Source organism: Gymnogyps californianus, chromosome 2, assembly GCF_018139145.2.
Source record: "Gymnogyps californianus isolate 813 chromosome 2, ASM1813914v2, whole genome shotgun sequence".
Classification (NCBI taxonomy): Eukaryota; Metazoa; Chordata; class Aves; order Accipitriformes; family Cathartidae; genus Gymnogyps; species Gymnogyps californianus.
In genome coordinates, this window is record NC_059472.1 from 142,972,449 (window position 1) to 142,989,586 (window position 17,138).

The 17,138-nt window shown below is 39.6% G+C and overlaps 1 protein-coding gene across 3 annotated transcripts; it reads right to left on the reverse strand.

Moving 5' to 3' along the window:
- Positions 1 to 951: 951 nt before the first annotated feature.
- GTPBP10 (GTP binding protein 10) lies at positions 952 to 14,415 on the reverse strand. 3 transcript variants are annotated; one of them, XR_007766036.1, is made up of 11 exons: positions 14,366 to 14,415; positions 13,560 to 13,753; positions 13,375 to 13,466; positions 12,111 to 12,255; positions 8,823 to 8,896; positions 7,854 to 7,906; positions 4,491 to 4,598; positions 3,901 to 3,978; positions 2,812 to 2,935; positions 2,270 to 2,436; positions 1,993 to 2,041 (listed from the first exon to the last, which is right to left on the reverse strand). XR_007766036.1 is itself a non-coding variant. In XM_050891237.1 (10 exons), exons 1-10 carry the CDS (start codon positions 14,396 to 14,398, stop codon positions 1,824 to 1,826), a joined length of 1,119 nt encoding a protein of 372 aa, XP_050747194.1. In that variant the 5' UTR covers positions 14,399 to 14,415; the 3' UTR covers positions 952 to 1,823. The 3 variants fall into 3 exon arrangements, 2 of the variants coding, with proteins under 2 accessions (XP_050747194.1, XP_050747195.1); XM_050891237.1 differs by lacking the exon at positions 2,270 to 2,436 and having other exon boundaries at positions 952 to 2,041; XM_050891238.1 differs by lacking the exon at positions 1,993 to 2,041 and having other exon boundaries at positions 2,053 to 2,436.
- Positions 14,416 to 17,138: the final 2,723 nt, after the last annotated feature.

Consider the following 17,138-nt stretch of genomic DNA (forward strand, 5'->3'; position numbering starts at 1 on the left):
GGAGCAATTTATTTACAGGCCCTGAAGGAACCACACAGCCACTTGCTCTCCATTTAACTCACCTCAGGAGGGTCCGTTCACCCCCTCCCCCCTGCGCTTTGCATCACTGCTTTCAGCTGAGCTCAGCACACGCCCTAGGGCACCCGCATTCAGCATCAGGTGCTGCCCGGGGCCTGGCTGCTAACTGGGGACAGCTGGCTAAATTGGTCAGGGGGATAGCCCAGGCCGTATCATATCAGCAATCAAAACTGGTGGTTTGGTCTTCCCAAAGTAGCTGTTCACCAGGAGAGCAGCTGGGTATCAGTCCGGTGGTGGTAGGTGGTGAGTGATTGCTTTTGCATCTTTTTTTGTTTTCCTTCTTCTTTCCTTCACCTATTAAACCTTAACCCACAAGTTACCTTGCATTTTCTCATTGGATTCTCCCTTGTCCTGGTGAGTGAGCAGCCGTGTGGGTGCTTAGCTGCTGGCCTGGGTCAACCCCACAACAAGTGCAAAGGCTAGTGCTAGTCCTCTAAGCTAGCTCTTAAGACTGGCTCAGTGTTGCACTTACTCATTATCCATTCATCGCTGAAGCTCGTGTAACTCTTCATACACAGCTGAAATTAAGCCAAGCTGGCTCATTTCAAACTTTTTTCCCTCTCATTTATGTGTGAGATTAAGACCGGTGTTCAAGAAGTCTGACAAAAAAAAAAAAAAGTTGGTTTCGACTATGAAATAAATGGAGTATCAAGAATTGGTGACAGCCCATACTTAGCTTTGGTGAAAACAAGTTAGCCCCAAACACAATAAAATTAGAGGAAAATCAGAATGAGAACCAATATTAATGATAAAAACTGGATGATGATAAATCATACCTTTCTTCTCTGTGACTGCTTTAACAAAATTTAGAGGAGCAGGGTTTGATAAGAATACTTGCAAAACAAAACAAGACCAAGTTGAGAAGCCTTTGATGTATTCAGTCTTTGCTTTGCAATCAATTTAATAGCTTTGAAGTAGAAAACATCCTGTACAATAAAGGACTCCAATTTTTTTTTAAAAAAGTAAAATATAAGTGGGCCTGCTTGTAATACAAAAACTGGAACATTAAATATTCCCAAAAATGCATAGCTCTGTTGAAAAGCAGTCATCATTTTCTTCACTAAGAAGTAACATATACCCACAACTCCATAAAAGGAGGGAATCCCAAATTAAGTCTGGGAATTTGGAATCAGGATTTATATGATCAAGAGGACTACAGTAGGCACCAGCAGCTGTGAAAAAAACATTACACATCAGCCTTGCTTTTTCTTGCTCCTGCAAGTCACTTCCTTGCGGCCATTTATTTGTGTTTTCCTTTAAATCTTTAAAAATAACAAACCCCCCACAATCAGGTGCCTGTCAAAGTAGCAGAACTGGTTCACCTTAGAAGCACTAGACCCTGGAAAACTGCTCCATCAGAAATTTCCTGCGGTGTTTCTGATGCCCGTGGCAGAAGATGCAGAGTGGCTGAACTTGCTCCTTTGCTACCTGCGCGGGTTATATTCCTTCCATTCGTCTCATTTGGCAAAAAATATGCTAGGGATCATCAGTTGTTAAAGCAGTGCTTTGAGCTGCACATACTTTGGTCTTTACTCTGTTGAGTCGGTAGCCAACATAAATCAGAAAAACCTGTTCTTTTCCCCACTGTGCTCCACCCAACTGCCAAAAGAAATTGAGACAATGGGGGGGAGCAGAGAACTGGGCAGTGGTGGTAGAGAGAACAAAAATTAAATGGAAGGTCTGCATAGCAGTGGGTTCACGTACATACTAAGAATATTAAAATGCATTGTATCCAGCCAAGAATGCTAGCTTCTATTCATTTGTTTTTCTGAAGTTTGTAAAAGTAGTAGTTTCTTTTTCCGATACTCTTCATTCTCCTGCTCTGCTTCCTCATCTATGGATTTTCTTACACATGCTTTTAGTTCCTCAATTCCTTCTCCAGTACATGTAGATACAGGAATTATATCTTTGAATTCAAGTGTATTTGCAGGAATCATTTCTTCCTGTAGTAAGTGTAAGTAGTCTGAAAAATCATATTGAAAGAGTTAGTACAATCCCCAAATACATTGGATCCCAAATATCATTACCAAGCCGATAAAATCCCATTAACTTTAGAAAATAAACTTTAATAAATTACAGTAATAAATGTAACTGCAATTAATACAGAAGTACTATTTGCTTAACTAATCTTTAAAAAAATAGCTGAAGTCTCAGAAGACAAGCACTAACATAGCAGTTATACCATACTTACGCTCTCATGAGAAGATTCTATGTCCTTCAAGATGAGTACAAAGAAATCCGAAGTTGTAGATTACGGAAGATGGATAGTTTTAAGCTTTCCTCGTTCTTATACTCTCCAGGAAATAGGAAGAAATTCACTCCAAAGTAATAGCAAAATTGAAGTAAACCTACATAGGCCTGTCAGGAATGTTCATGTGTTTTGGCCAAAGTCACATGATCAATTGTATATACATCAGTGTCTGTAAGGGGACCTTCAATGGAGGTTACTGTTATCTGAGATAGCTAGACTGGAAATTTACTCTCCCATATCATAGTTGGGAAAGATCTTTTAATATATCTCTATTTCATTAAAATACTTCCCCAACAGTGCAGCCAGCACTACAAATGCATATAAACAGAGCTCTAATGCAGGAAGTGGTTTTAAAACATATGTTCAAATAATAAATTTAATAGCTGACTTCAGTTTCAAACAATGCCTTGCCAATGCAGAGTTACCCCAGATGAAATCTTACTACTACTTTTGTCGAAGGTAATTGTTGAAAGTTAATTTACCTTGAGGATTCTGTAGTTGCTTCATAAGTTCATTCAAGTTATCCTTTGCACAAGGCAAATCCATTTTATTAATGGCAAGAAGTGCAGGCTTTGTTAGAAGTTCCTCTTTGTACAGCTCCAGTTCCTCAAAAGACAAGTAAATTTGCCTTAATAAGTATTTGTAGCTTAACAAGCGCTACTTCAATTTTACATCTCCTCTCTCATTTGTTTAATTGCTTAAATAGTCTTTCATGCCTTACTCAGGTGCTCAAGGTTGATGTATTAAAGCAGCCTGACAGAAGAAAATAATGTTCAGTGATTCAGTGATTTTTTTACTCAAACACAGATATTTCAGGTAAACAGGCTGGCCGATTCTGAAACAGCCTCCTATAAAAAGAATGACAGTTTTGGTTTTGTTTTTCTGATACCCACAAACACAAAATCAGTTTCAGAAAAAGTTCAGATCAATAAAACATATAAGCAAATTCTTGGGAGAGTTTTCTGATTCTTAAGCATTTTAATGGACTATAGTTAATATCAGAAATAAAATCACAACCATGAATCAGCTAAAAATAAACAGTAATAGCTGAAAGTCAGAAGATTCATCATCTTCAGTCATATAGCTAGAGAGAACAGCTGCTAAACTTGAAATTATGTAAAATGTATTATTTTAATCAGAAGCAATGGTAAGAGATGGACACACTGAATGTCTGCAAAGCTGGGGCCTGATGTCTCATCTCCATTAGGCTATGCAGTAAGGGCATCAAGGCAGGGATTTAACTACACCCATGTGTTTCTACTTCCTAAAAGACTACCAGACTGGGGAACTGAAAACGGTGTATCTTTTCACCTTTGCTTGACTGTAAGAAATATCCCATATGCTGCACAGATTAACAAAGGAACAATTGTGCCCAACATAAAATAGAGCAGTTTCTCCTGGACAGTTAAAAATAAAGATTTCATCATTTCAGAGAATCCTAAGCTTGTTATCTGGCCTTATATTATAAATCCAAAAGACACACTAACATTTGAAAGCTCTTGATCAAAACTGAGCCCCTTTCTTGGCTCAACACATAACTACAATTGTCAATTATGAAGATGAGAACTTACCTTCGTTAGAAGCAATATAGTTTCAAAGGCTGTTCTGAACTGAGTCTTAATAGACAGTTGAAACCCAGAAATATCAACCTGAAAAAGTTACACAAAAACAAGCTTTGTGGTAGTAAATTATGTTACAGTATCAAGGTATTCTCCATCAACTACTTCGCAGTAAAATGTCCATGTACATGCCCTCATTCCTGAACAGAGGGCAACTATACACCAAAGTAACACCATAGACACTGGAAGGACAAACTGGTTGGTTCTGACACAGTGTTTCTCAAAGGTCTGATTTTTAAACCTCTTTTTTAAGGGGATCTCACAGAAAAAAGAAAGAAAAAAAATCACCCCGTGCTTTAATTATGCTTGGAACACTTTACTGCTCTAAATTAACTGGTAAATTTTAATGATAAACTCTATTTAAGGATTTAATTTATCATCAGTTGTTTAAGCGTTCCATTCTGAAAACAGTATTACAGCTATATTTATCATAAAACATGCAAATTACGGTTTCCTAAATTCCAACTACACTGCAATTAAGACGCATTTTATTTACTGCACTGCCTTTGATTTCAATAAGCTATAAATTTTATTTAACTTACAACGAAGAGAAGCTGTTTGGTTCTTTCTATGTGTTTGAGAAATTTGTGGCCCAACCCTTTGTTTGCATGTGCGCCTTCAATCAGTCCTGGGAGGTCAGCTACTGAAATCTAGGAAAACAAAAGTTTCAAACAAAAGATTTCCAACCAGCAAAAATGGTGATTTTAAACTATCAACACCTATTATCATTTTATATAAACAAAAGAACCCAGACAAAGGAATGTCAGGAATATCTGTCTTGAGAGACTCCTTTTACAATTATGTGTATTCCTTGGAATTGTGTGTGGGATCAGTTCTCTGGCAGTATGCGTTGGCTGTTTCAATATATTTAGAATCCATCATCAGAAGCAGATTTAAACAAAATGCTACTTTTACATAGACATTGTGCTCCTCTTGTTCCCCCGTCTATTTATTTATAGCTGTCTGCAAAGTAGAAAATAGAGGGTAATAATACCTCAACAGAGATCTTGCAAAATCTACCTATTACCTGAGAATAAAACAGACTCTGAAAGGCAAGATTAGGCTATCACGTTTGTATAGAATTCAAACTATCACTGGAAAAGAAAATAAAGTCCATTCCTTGTGGCTACAGAGGATCATTATTCCAAATGCAAACCCACTTAACATCGTTCCCCTGAGTGTGAGAAGCTCCAAGAATTTGTCTTCTGCTCTTCAACTGAAATGAGATTTTGATTAGTATATCAGCATCCAACCAGAGCCCAGCAAAGACCACCACAATGGACAGGAATCCTGTAATTTTCTCTGCCGGCTGAGAGGGTTATACACAGTTGTAAAGGAGAGCTGAGACAGACCGAAAAAGAGCAGAATACTAAAACCGCCAAATATCTACTCAGTAACTCACAGAGAGCTAAGACAGATAACGAAGCAAAGAAGAGCAAAAGTAGGGTCTTCAAATCTATCCAATACCCATTTAGACAGCAACTGGATTCAATTAAACAATGCCCAAAGCCAGCACACAATAAAATTTCCAGTGTGCTACCTATTGCAGAATGGGGCTTTCTGCTATGATTGAGTTACGCTCCCACTTGTGTCACACCAACTTTTAACCATTATGCATTTCCTAAATATTTGAAACCTTGCTTCAGAATTTTCCATCTACAGAGACATGAGATACAGCTGGATGAACCACAGACTTGTAACTAGAAACAGGGAGAAAATAACTGAAACAGGGAGAGAATAACTAGAGAGCTGGAACAGAAACATCCACTTCCTGGTGTGATGTGTTTGGGTGCTGTGGTACCATCATCACCACCTTTCCCCCCAACTTTAGTTCTCTTTCAAAGAATATTTTTTACGGAGCTCATAAAGAAACTCATATTCTCTGAAAACAGCACTTGGTTCAGACATTCTGGTAGAAAACGTAAATGCTTCTGCTAGTTTCCATGATCTGGTACTAAGACCTGAAGCCAGACTCATACTCAGATCTTGTACTTCTGTGTCTTGTCTTTTCCAAGTAGTAATGACAGATGGCACCAGGTAACTTGCATATATTTTGTTCTTTATAATGTACTAAGATAAAATAAGCAAATTGCTACATATTTCCTTAAAAAGTCAATGTTCTGTAGGGAAAAAAAAACATATAATGAGCCAGTCTCCCTTGAGTGATACAGGACAGTCACCTCAATTATTGCTCACGTGGTTTTGTTTTCAGCAGTTACAATACTGAGAGCTGAAGTACTTCCTCTTACTCACACACGCTTACCCTGATCATAGTCACTAGTTCCCTTGATTTTAGAAAAGAGATATTTTGTCCATATAGTTCCTGTATATCACCCAACACTGTAGTATAAAAACCATGAACTGCAGAAACAGCCAACAATAAGGGTCACTGGCTATGACATGAAACAGACTGCAGAAAAGAAAGCCAGGCGTGCAAGTAGTTCTCCTGCTGGAGAAAGATACACCAGTAAGAGCAAGAGGTCCTGACTCACAGCAGGTAGTTAGTTTTTTTAAAAGGCTATAAACAATCCTGTTATTTGCAGCACAGTTTTCTAGGATAAGTTACCCTAAACTAGCAGATAAAATGAATATACAAAAAATTTCCCTTAGATGTGTGCATCTCTACAGGGAACCTGACAAACTAGACTTACTTTCTTTAATACACAGTTTTGTTAAAGGTTGTTAAATGAAGGTTTCAAGCATCAGCTACTGAATCCCCCTACGATTATTGCTTCTGAAAGTGAAAAGAGGAGTTTTCTGTCTTTTCACATCTGAGAGGTATGCTTTTCTGGTTAACTCATCTGAAACCCTTTTATGTATTTGCCTTTTATCTTGGAAGTGATGAGTCCAGTACTGCACGTATCATACACTTAAAAAACAAAATAAAAGCACATCAAAGAAGATTCAAGCTTGAGGAATCAAAATGTTTGCTGTAACCTTACATGAACTTGGGGTCCAAAATCTATTAGTAAGAGTCTCATTTAGGGTTGGTTTTCCCCCCAGCGGGTACTGTACAAAGGATTCCAGGCACCACGCGATTATCTGACAACTATACCTGAAGAAGCTGTGTGGAATTGGGTTCACAAAAATTAAGGTGGTAGGGCAGTAGCTCCACAAGTCCTCCGGAGCTACAGCCTACCACAAAAGGAACTGGATGCAGGTACCTCACCTCTCAGGTAGTGCACTATCCTGGCTGTTCAGGCAATCACTATCACTTCATACTATTTTAGGTTTTTATTAAAAAAAAAAAACCAAAACCAAACAACACAAAAACCAAACTACAAAAGGAAGTCAGAGCAGCCAACCCAGAAAGCCAGAACAGTAAGTTATGGTAACTGGGTTATATTCACTAAATTCCCTGTCATTCACTACTGCAGATCTGCAGCTATTGGACAAATTTGCCCGTTTAAAATCCATTCTGAAAATGACTCATTCATTTCAGAGCTCTCTGTATAGCCAACTTGCAGAAAATTTGCCTCTTCTAAATAAAAATAACAGGTTAGTCTCTGAACCAATGTTTTTTTAAAGTCCTAAACTTAACCAGAGTATACTAGGACACAGCAATCTCATTTCCACACAGGAGCTCACAACTCTAAGATTATAAAGCAGGATTCAAACCACAGAAAGGAGACAAGGGAAAATGAGAAGCCATTTATTAAAGTGACTTAAAATCAGCTCAACGTCATATTACTGTATTTGGCTATAAAGCTCTCTTATTACTTTATAAAAATAGTACTTTCTCCACAACCTTCATTAAGTCCATATAACTGCATTTTATATGTATACATTATAGGTACACATATGAAAAAACCTACAAGTTTCCTTTTTCTTTCTGAAATTACGTTAAGCAACATAACTAACCATTATATACAACTTAAACAACCAGAATGAACTTTCATACCCACCTGCTTATAATCTGCATACATGATCTTTCCTAGTTCAGGCTGTATTGTTGTAACTATGATAAGGGAAAAAAAGAGGAAGGGAAGAAAACAAAACTGTTTTAACATTTTAAAAAATGCTAATGTTACAAAACATTTAAATGTTGCAGGACTTTCTCACTCCGTACTTAAATGAAACAAATGTTTAGTAGCAGAAAAAAAATAAGGCAAATGGAATGTTAAGAATTACTGGAAAAGGAATAAAGAAAAAGCAAAACAAGAGAGAACAAAATTAGACCACTCAAAAAAACAATGGTTCACCAAATCTTGGCACTGTGTGCAGTTCTGCTCCTGTCATCCCACAAAGGGAACAGAGGAGCTAGGGAAGTCTCAGACACAAAAAGGATTATCCAGACTATGGAAAAAGGCTGTAGAGAATCAGGAGTGGTGCAAGGTCAGTAGGAATTATCAGTACTTGTACTCTTGCTTTTTAATTAAAGCATGATCAGATGGCTAATCCTAATTTACTGATAGAAAACTAACAAAAATGGCACTTTTCAATGGACAGATTCAAAACCAAAATCTTACTCTGTTGCGAGAACAGGCTGTAGCTATTTCCAAAGCATAAAAATGTTCATGCAAAGGAACCTGATGCTGCATATTCAGTAGACTGAGGATATTACACACCATGGAGAGTCTCAGATGCAACAGAATGGGCTGAGACTAAAATAAATGTTAACCAGACCCTGCATCAACAGGTTGAAGCACTATGAGGGTGTACACATGAAAAACTAAGGTGGTTAAAGGAACTAGACACTGAAACAGCAAGTTCTCTCTTTGAAGTATTTCTTATAATTAAAAAACTGTGTACCATATTTAGCAGGCAACACGGTTATCCTCTATTCTTTATTATAAACCTGTAAATCAAGTCAGAGAAAAGACTTCTTGTTCTCATGAACTATTACTGCCCGAAAAATAAGAGTATGAACTTACATGCATAATTCGCAATCTCAGGTTTGGCATGAGAAATCTTGCTTAACAAGGATGATTTTCCCGCATTTGGAAACCTAGAAGGAAAGTCAGGATTTATACAGTGAATAAACACATATGTGATTCCTGTATATTTTATTACCGAATACACTATATTACCGTAGTCAAACTCAATGCTATCAACTAATTTCTGCAGACTGATTTACTCACTCTTAAAAAACCCAACAAAATGTGTATCATTATGATTTTTTTTTTAAATCAAATTGGAATCATTTTTCTAAATCCAACAATGCTTCCCAAGGATGCATGCAGGAGAGGTATGTAAATACATGTGTAATAGATTTAAGGGAAATCTTTCAAAGCCATTTGGATAGAAATACAGCATAAGCATACAGGTCTACTTGAATTCAGTTTCCACATGCTATAGCTAATTTTGCATATTACGTTTACATTCTAAACACCTGTCATGCAAATACATCTTATCAGTGGGATTTACAGTCTTTTGGTATACAAATCACGGTTAATGAAACATTCTACAATTTAAGTACCAATGATATCTATGCTACAGTTTAGCTAATGTAGCAAAGCATATGTAAACTCTGTACATACATATATATGAGGGGAAGAGCAAAAGAGAGACTTTGTGTATATAGATACACACATGCACAGTTTGTACATGTTTTTAAGGCAACAAAGTTGTATGAAGGATCCTGAAATTAGGACTAACCCGCTTTGTTACCAAGTAAACCAAAAAGAATACCAGTGAAGCCCTAGGAGCTGGTCTGTGCAGATCTGACTGTTGTAACCTTTTCCCTTGTCCTGGTTTCGGCTGGGATAGAGTTAATTTTCTTCTTAGTAGCTGGTCCAGTGCTGTGTTTTGGATTTAGTGTGAGAATGATGTTGATAACATGCTGATGTTTTAGTTGTTGTTAAGTAGCGCTTATCTTAAGCCAAGGACTTTTCAGTTTCCCATGCTCTGCCAGCAAGCAGGTGTGCAAGAAGCTGGGAGGGAGCAGAGCCAGGACAGCTGACCTGAACTAGCCAAAGGGGTATTCCATACCATAGAACATCATGCCCAGTATATAAAAGGGGGCAGTTGGCTGGGAGGGGTGGATTGCTGCTCTGTATCAGTCAGCGGGTGGTGAGCAATTGCATTGTGCATCACTGTTTTTTTTTTTTTCTTTTTTTTTTTTTCCCATTTTCTTTTTTTTTTTATATTCCTTTTCATTACAATTATTATTATTATATTTCATTGTTATTATTATTAGTATTTCACTTTAGTTATTAAACTGTTCTTATCTCAACTCACGAGTTTTACCTTTTTTCCCGATTCTCCTCCCCATCCCACTGGGAGCAGGGGAGAGTGAGGGAGCGGCTGCATGGTGCTTAGCTGCTAGCTGGGGCTAAACCACGACATCCCTTTACAAGGGATAGCTACACCTGCATACTACAGCAAAAATGTTCGTTCAGGGATAAGGTAGCTTTTACAAAAGCTTCTTCACACAATACATCTACCCATTGAAATGGAAACCTAAGTTAAAACTGAAATTATAACACATGCTTATTTTAAAGATTAATCTGAGCTGTAAAAGACACAATAGCCTTGATCCATGTCAAACTTGAAGCTAATGCTGACATCAGATGATAGATACCATACGGGAGACCACACAAGACTTGTGTTCCAGTCAAATTCACAAACAGTTATTCAGCACAATGTTTCAGTGCAACAGTGATCAAAGAAAACCGTGCCTAGAGGCAACTGAATATTGGTCACAAGATACAAAGGCACGTGTCACACAGAAAGCCATATACTCTCCACTTGAATACAACAGGGAATTGTTAACAGGGACAACTAATAAGAATATGAGCTAATGAAAAATAAGGCTAGTATTACATTAAGTGGCTTTATAAAGGAGTTGTATATGGGGCTTTCTTAAAAAAGAGAGACATGACGACTCTTCAAGAAAAACTATTGAGGGTAGTTTTAACACACTCTGATGTTGAAAGGTACCTTAAAGACATTCTGGAAGGCTACTCTGGTCATGTCCTCAAGTGCATATTTTGTTTCCACTGAGGTACAATATACTCTTTGAAGTTTAAATTGCAACCTACACTGCACATCACAACCTGTACCCAAATCTGATGGGCCTTTCTCAAGTCTATATGTTTTTTACCTGATCTAATAGCTAACCACTTGCAAATTACTGAAGTAAAAATAACAAACACAAAGAGATCAAAGCACAACCACAAACTATCAGAGGCTGATTCATACTCTCCACAAGAAAATATGTTCCTGTAATTAATTGATAATGATTCTTTTTATCCATTTTAAAGGGCAACTGTCAGCTAAAACACAAGCCAAAATGCAAGATTAAAGCAGCACCAGTGTCATAAACCTCCTGTATTTTCACACACTCTAAAACAAGAAAAAAATTCTCTATTGTGTAATTACTGAAGACCACTTGAAAATTACGTAACTTTAGAAATAGTTCTGTTAATATCAGATTTATCTAATAAGCAAAAAAAGAAAAATGTAGGTAGAAAACCATGCTGTCTTCAAGTTTCCATTCTTTAATGGTATATACCAATTAGACTATTTCCACCTCAAACCCCTTGTCATTTTACATTTCCTATGGTTTTTATTAATAAGGACCACAGGACAGGGGATGGGGGTATTAAATCCTGAGTAGACCAATACTTTTACAATTGTAGTTTGTTGAAAGCTTTCTCCAAATAAAAATATATTTATCTGCATTGTTATAAAAGCAGCAACATTGAAAAGTACCAGAGCAAAAGAAATGCAAGTGTTCCAGTTTGTAATTACTTCCTTCCAACCTTCCAAGCTGTTTATGTGGGACAGTAGGCTACGTAGCCTTTGAAACTCTCTTTAAAACTACTACTGGAAGGATTCACTTGTGCCAGTACCATAAAGTCAAAGATGCAATACAGATAGTGTTCTTGGCTCTGTTTTGCACCTCCTACATACTTCATAAATATTAGCTAATAGTATTTTGATAATCACGGCAATCGCTAAATTCAATTATATTAATAATTATATATTACCCTGATTCATGAAACCCTTCACCCACAAAAGCATAAACAATACTTTCCAAATTTTAAAATTAATTTTAATAGGTTTAAACTATATCTGATTTGCAAACTGCAAGTAACTTAAGTGGCAAAGCAGATGTACAGTAACGGTCATTCTCTAAACTCTCAAATTTCTTTGAAATTCCATTTCAAATTTACTACTTTGTTTTCTAATGTCAGTTCTCAAACTACAGTACTTACCCAACTAAGCCAACATCTGCTATAAGTTTCAAATCAAGACGAACAATTCGCCTCTGACCTTTGCAAGGCAAGAAGTTTGTGGCCAAAGAGCCTCCAAGACCTCCACGAGCTGCTAGGAATCTCTCTCCTGCTGCATTAAGCTCTCCTGAAAATAAATTCACTAGTGAAAAAGCACAATCCCCTACAGTAGTTCAGTTGTGATTTTCCACTTAAATCTATCTTCAACAAAGAGAGAATTTTCTGTACACTTTCTTGCAAGAGCTGTGCACTCAGGGTCATGGTATTTTTCCTTCTTTGGAAACAAATGAGAGCAATCACACCCCAGTATTCCCCTCTGTCATATAGTTAGTTGCTTCAAGAAAAGGGCTAAGTACAGGCAGGCAAAGTATGGCCAAGATGGTATTTCTCAAGCCTCCAATACTTGAATTCAAGAATGCAAGGAAAAATCTGCATTGATAGAGATGTGGCTACAGCAAACTCTTCAGAGGTTTCATATTTTTTCATTAAGATGCAGCCTTTAATATCTCCCTTAGGGTTAGAATGTTAGAACAATTAAAAAAAATAAAAATGCAACATTTGAGTATGTAATTCAAGGATACCTTTAGACACTGACATGTCTACATCATAAACAGTTCTTGCCATACATTGTTTTGTTAAACATCCAAATCAGAGTCATTTGTGAATTTAGTTTGAACTCTGAACAGTATGAGAAGAAAAACTCTGAGAAACTGCAAAGAAACCATTGAGAGCTATTCCAAGAGCACCATATTGAAAGAGATCTTCCTGGTCACTACCACTTACCACTCTTTAAAAAAAGAGTAAAAAACGAGTAAGTATTTTAGATAACCTGAAATGTTGACACTCAGCAAGGATCTTTATCTTTTAAGCAATGTCATAATTCAGTAAAGTTATAGGGACACTTACCTGAGTTAATGGGTACATAATTTATGTAAGGTCATTGATGATTCCGTGGAGGATCAGTATGGCTTCCAGCCTTTAACACTTGTTTGCAAGGGCAATTTTCTTTCTGCTGCATATGGTGATGCAAACTGACTACTACTGCTAATTTCTGGAAGGGGTCCTGCTTTTCCAACAATTTCTACGGTGTATTTTTTGTCAACTCTTTGTCCAAACAAAGGAACACACACACATATTTTGGGAGATGTGTAGCCTTAAAATATCCTAGTGTTAGAAGTCTGCTAGATGCTATCAAGAAATATGTCAGTATCTACTAGATACATTAAAACAAAGCAAAAGTTCTTACCAATCTGCTTGCCATCATCACAAAGAACTGAAATTCCTAGAGGCACATGAACTTCACAATCTTTTCCTTTTTCACCTTTTAGTGCTTTAACACTGGGAGAAATTAAACCAGGCTTAGTAACTTAAGCTGACATTTTGCTTTCTGGAAAAGATATATATAACAACTTTCATCAAACAGACTCTTACCTGCTGTTGACTCCTGTTCCAGCTACAAATCGCTTCTGGGGATATCTGTCCCTTATGCTCTTTAAGGTAGTTCTTTCTCGGGCGACGAACCAGACATCGCCACCTCTCCCTCCTTCCCCACCTAGACGAGGATAACCCATTCCACCTGTTCCTCCTCTCACATAGAGCCGTAAATCATCTATAAAGTTGCCATACTAATAAAACAACAAGTTTCGTATCAGTATTACATTCTGTTTATATCTCATTTTGTAGCCATTAGAAACTGTGGCTAAAACTGCTTGGATAGAGCTTTGCTCTGATGGCAATAACGAACGTTCAGAAAACAGACATGTAACCCTCCGAGATATTTTTTAGTTAGAGAAATGTTTGACGTTTCTTCCCCGGCAGCGATACCTCACCGCACGCCCGCCCGGCCTGCAGAGCCCCAGGCAGAGGCACGGGGCGAGGCTCTGCCCCTGCGCCGGGCTCCGGCGCCCACGGAGACACGCGTGCCACCGTCGCGGTGCCTCACCGCGCACCCTGCCCAGCATTGTGCCTCTGCCCCGGCACGTACAGGCCTCCGGCGAGGAGGCCGCTTCGCTGAGACAGTGCCTGGGGAGCGCAGGCAGAGAAGCCCGGGGGCCCCGGCGGCCCGCCAGTCAGCCCGGCTGAAGGGAGCGACCCGTCAGCCCGCCCCGGAGAGGCCGCGGGGCCCGGACCGGAGCGGCGGCTCCTCGCCCGCCCTTCCCGCCGCCCGAGCCCTGCCTGCGTGGGGCTGCACGCACGCAAGGCCCGTCCCCGCCGCTCCCCCAGCCGGGCGCACTGACCTTCCGCAGCACGGCCCCGCCGCACCGCACCATGCTGGGAGCCGCCGCCGCCGCCCGGGCTCGCTCTGCGGCGGCGGCGGGAGTGGAGGGGCGGGCCGGGGCGGGAGCAGTGGACTCTGAGGCGTAGGGCGGGCCGGCCCGGGCCCCAGGGGCCTGTGTGGAGAGGACAGGGCAAGAGGGCGGGCGGGGTCAGCGCCCAGGACCGCAGGGGTCCGGCTGCCGGCCGGGGGAGCGCGGAGGGAAGCGAACAACCACCCCAGCTCCCCTCTTGCCGGCGGCCGCCATGACAGGCGAGGCGGGACTGTGTGCCGCACAGGTGGGCCTGCGCGGCCCTTCCCGCCCTCGGCGGCGCGGGGCTGTGGCGGCCCCTCGCCGTCCTCCCGCCGCGGCCTGGCGGGGCTGTTCCCGCGGGGCCGGTCCTCGCGGAGCCGCCGGTACGGCAAGGGACAGGCCTGGTTGCTGCAACGCGTCAGCTCCTCGCTCCAGTCTTGCCTGCCCCGCAAAGCATCTCAGGCCGAGAGGCACTCGGGCGTTTTGGGCCGAGGTGCGGGCAGGGACGCCTGAGGGGAGAGCAAGGCCCCGGCTGCCAGGGCTGTGATCCGCGGGCTCCAGCAGCGTGTTCTCCCTGGAAGCTGTGGGCCGATTAGGTACCGCATCTACGGTTGGCTTTGCCCGTGCAGTTGGACCCTTTAGAGCCTGTTGGGTCGTATTGCTAACGCGCTTCCCTCAAGAGATTGGGACCTGACCTTTCAATGAGGCTAGTTTTCAGGATAAGGATGACCATGTTGAAAGTACCTGGCTTTAGTAAGGCTTATAGTGCTTTGCATTTCTTAAATGGTCACAAATGAGAAATTATTTGTAAATCATTACATTAGTAAGGTCAGAAGGGTAAAATTGGTGAAAAAATGCCCCCAAGTTAGTTCTTTCACAAGTCTTTATTTTGTAGATAAGTATTTTTCAGACAGTATGAGCATGTTTTCTGTGGTTTGTTTTTTTAAAGCACAAATCCTCATGAAAAAGTAAATACTTTTCCATCTTACAGCCTTTCCACAAGGTCATACATTCTCAGCTGCAGTTGTCAGCTACCTGAGGAGAATCATTACGATGTACAATAATTTAATACCAAAAATAAGTTCAACAATGGATTTTATCTATTACCTAATAAAAAAACAATTTAGAAAACAGTGGTGCCATATACATCCTAAATGGCCCAACAGAACATTTAAGCAGTATCCAGGATGTATCACAACATGTGAGTGTTGTCCAGTGCCATTTTAAGAATGTAAATTTGTTTTTGTTAGTTGTTAGTTTTGTTTCTTAGTTGCTTCATGGCCTAGGACACCAGATTTGGAAACTGGATTTACAAAATTTATGCAAAATAGTAGTTACATAGTTAGATTGTTCTGCATATTATTGTTTGGTCTATGTTTGCTGTAATTTTGCTTTATTTTGTAGACTACGAAAGTTAGGCCAATACCTACATTTAAAAACCCTACCTATATATAATTCTACATAGTCATTAGTTAATTAGGGTAAAGGAACCTTCAATTTGCTGAAATTTTAGACATAAATTAGGAAAAAAAATAAGGGAAATTGGGGAAAAATGAATAAAAAAATCCAAATTCCTAATCCTGTGCTTTTCAGCTGGCCCACGCTTCTCTCTCTGACTTAAAAAAGCAAACCGTTTATTTTGAAACTAGGTTATTCAGAAGAAGGTACAGAAGAAACGTGGCTGTCATTCAGAATGATTATTCCTGATGGCTTTTGATGATCTTGATGAATGAATAAAATAATAACATATTTCAATTGAATACAATTTTACAAGATACCACAGTACGAAACGTGGGTTTTTTTGTCTTGAAGTGTCATATTCCATGGGAGTTTTTAGTAGTATTTTTAGAAGGCCTTAGTCCCCTTTATGAACCTTTTCTTTCCACCTACATGTACGGAAAAAATACATTCAAAACCTTTTCACTCTGTTGACTATTATTGACCTGCTTTTTCTGCTGTTCCGTGTTATTTTTACAATCATCAACTACATATTCTGTTTCAGCTAAAAATACTTCTAATTTCTACCAACTGGACATGCTTGTATCATACTGTTACAGAATTTTTAGAGCAGAAGATTTTTCAGTGATATAAATGGGAGAGCAGGAGAAGATGTGACTGTTGTCTAGTGAGCCTAAGTTAAATCCCTCAAATTCAAAGTATGCCTTTCCTCAGTGCCAAAGTAGTTTCACCACGTGGAGAAAGGCAAGATGGATCCTGTGAATGGCAGAATAGAAATTATTACAACAGCAAAAAATGCAAAACTCCATGTCATGCTTTCAGATCATGGGGACTACATCTGCAGTTCTGAAACAGGTGATATGTAAAATCTAGCAGCAACCGTTTTGAACAGATCTGTTGTTAAGAATGTTGTAAGATGACTGGAAAACAGCAAACGTGGGTCTGGCCTTGTACTTGAGGCATTTAACTGAGGGGTCCTAGCTGAGAGCCTTGTTGGCTGAGACTCCCTCTATACTCGGTAGTGAGAGGTATCTCTGGAGGACCAGCCACATCATGAATGGCTCCCTGTGGATCCTCATCTCTCTCTGTTAAGTCTTTGAAGTTAGGTGGGCTGAACCTGGACTGTAATTACTTATCTTTGAAAAGGAAAAAAGTGACCTGGCCAACCACAGACCCTGAAGCCTGGTCTCAATCTGGCTTCGGAAAAACTCAAATTTGCCATATTAATACCCTATTGATAAAACATTTGATATGGTATCACCTG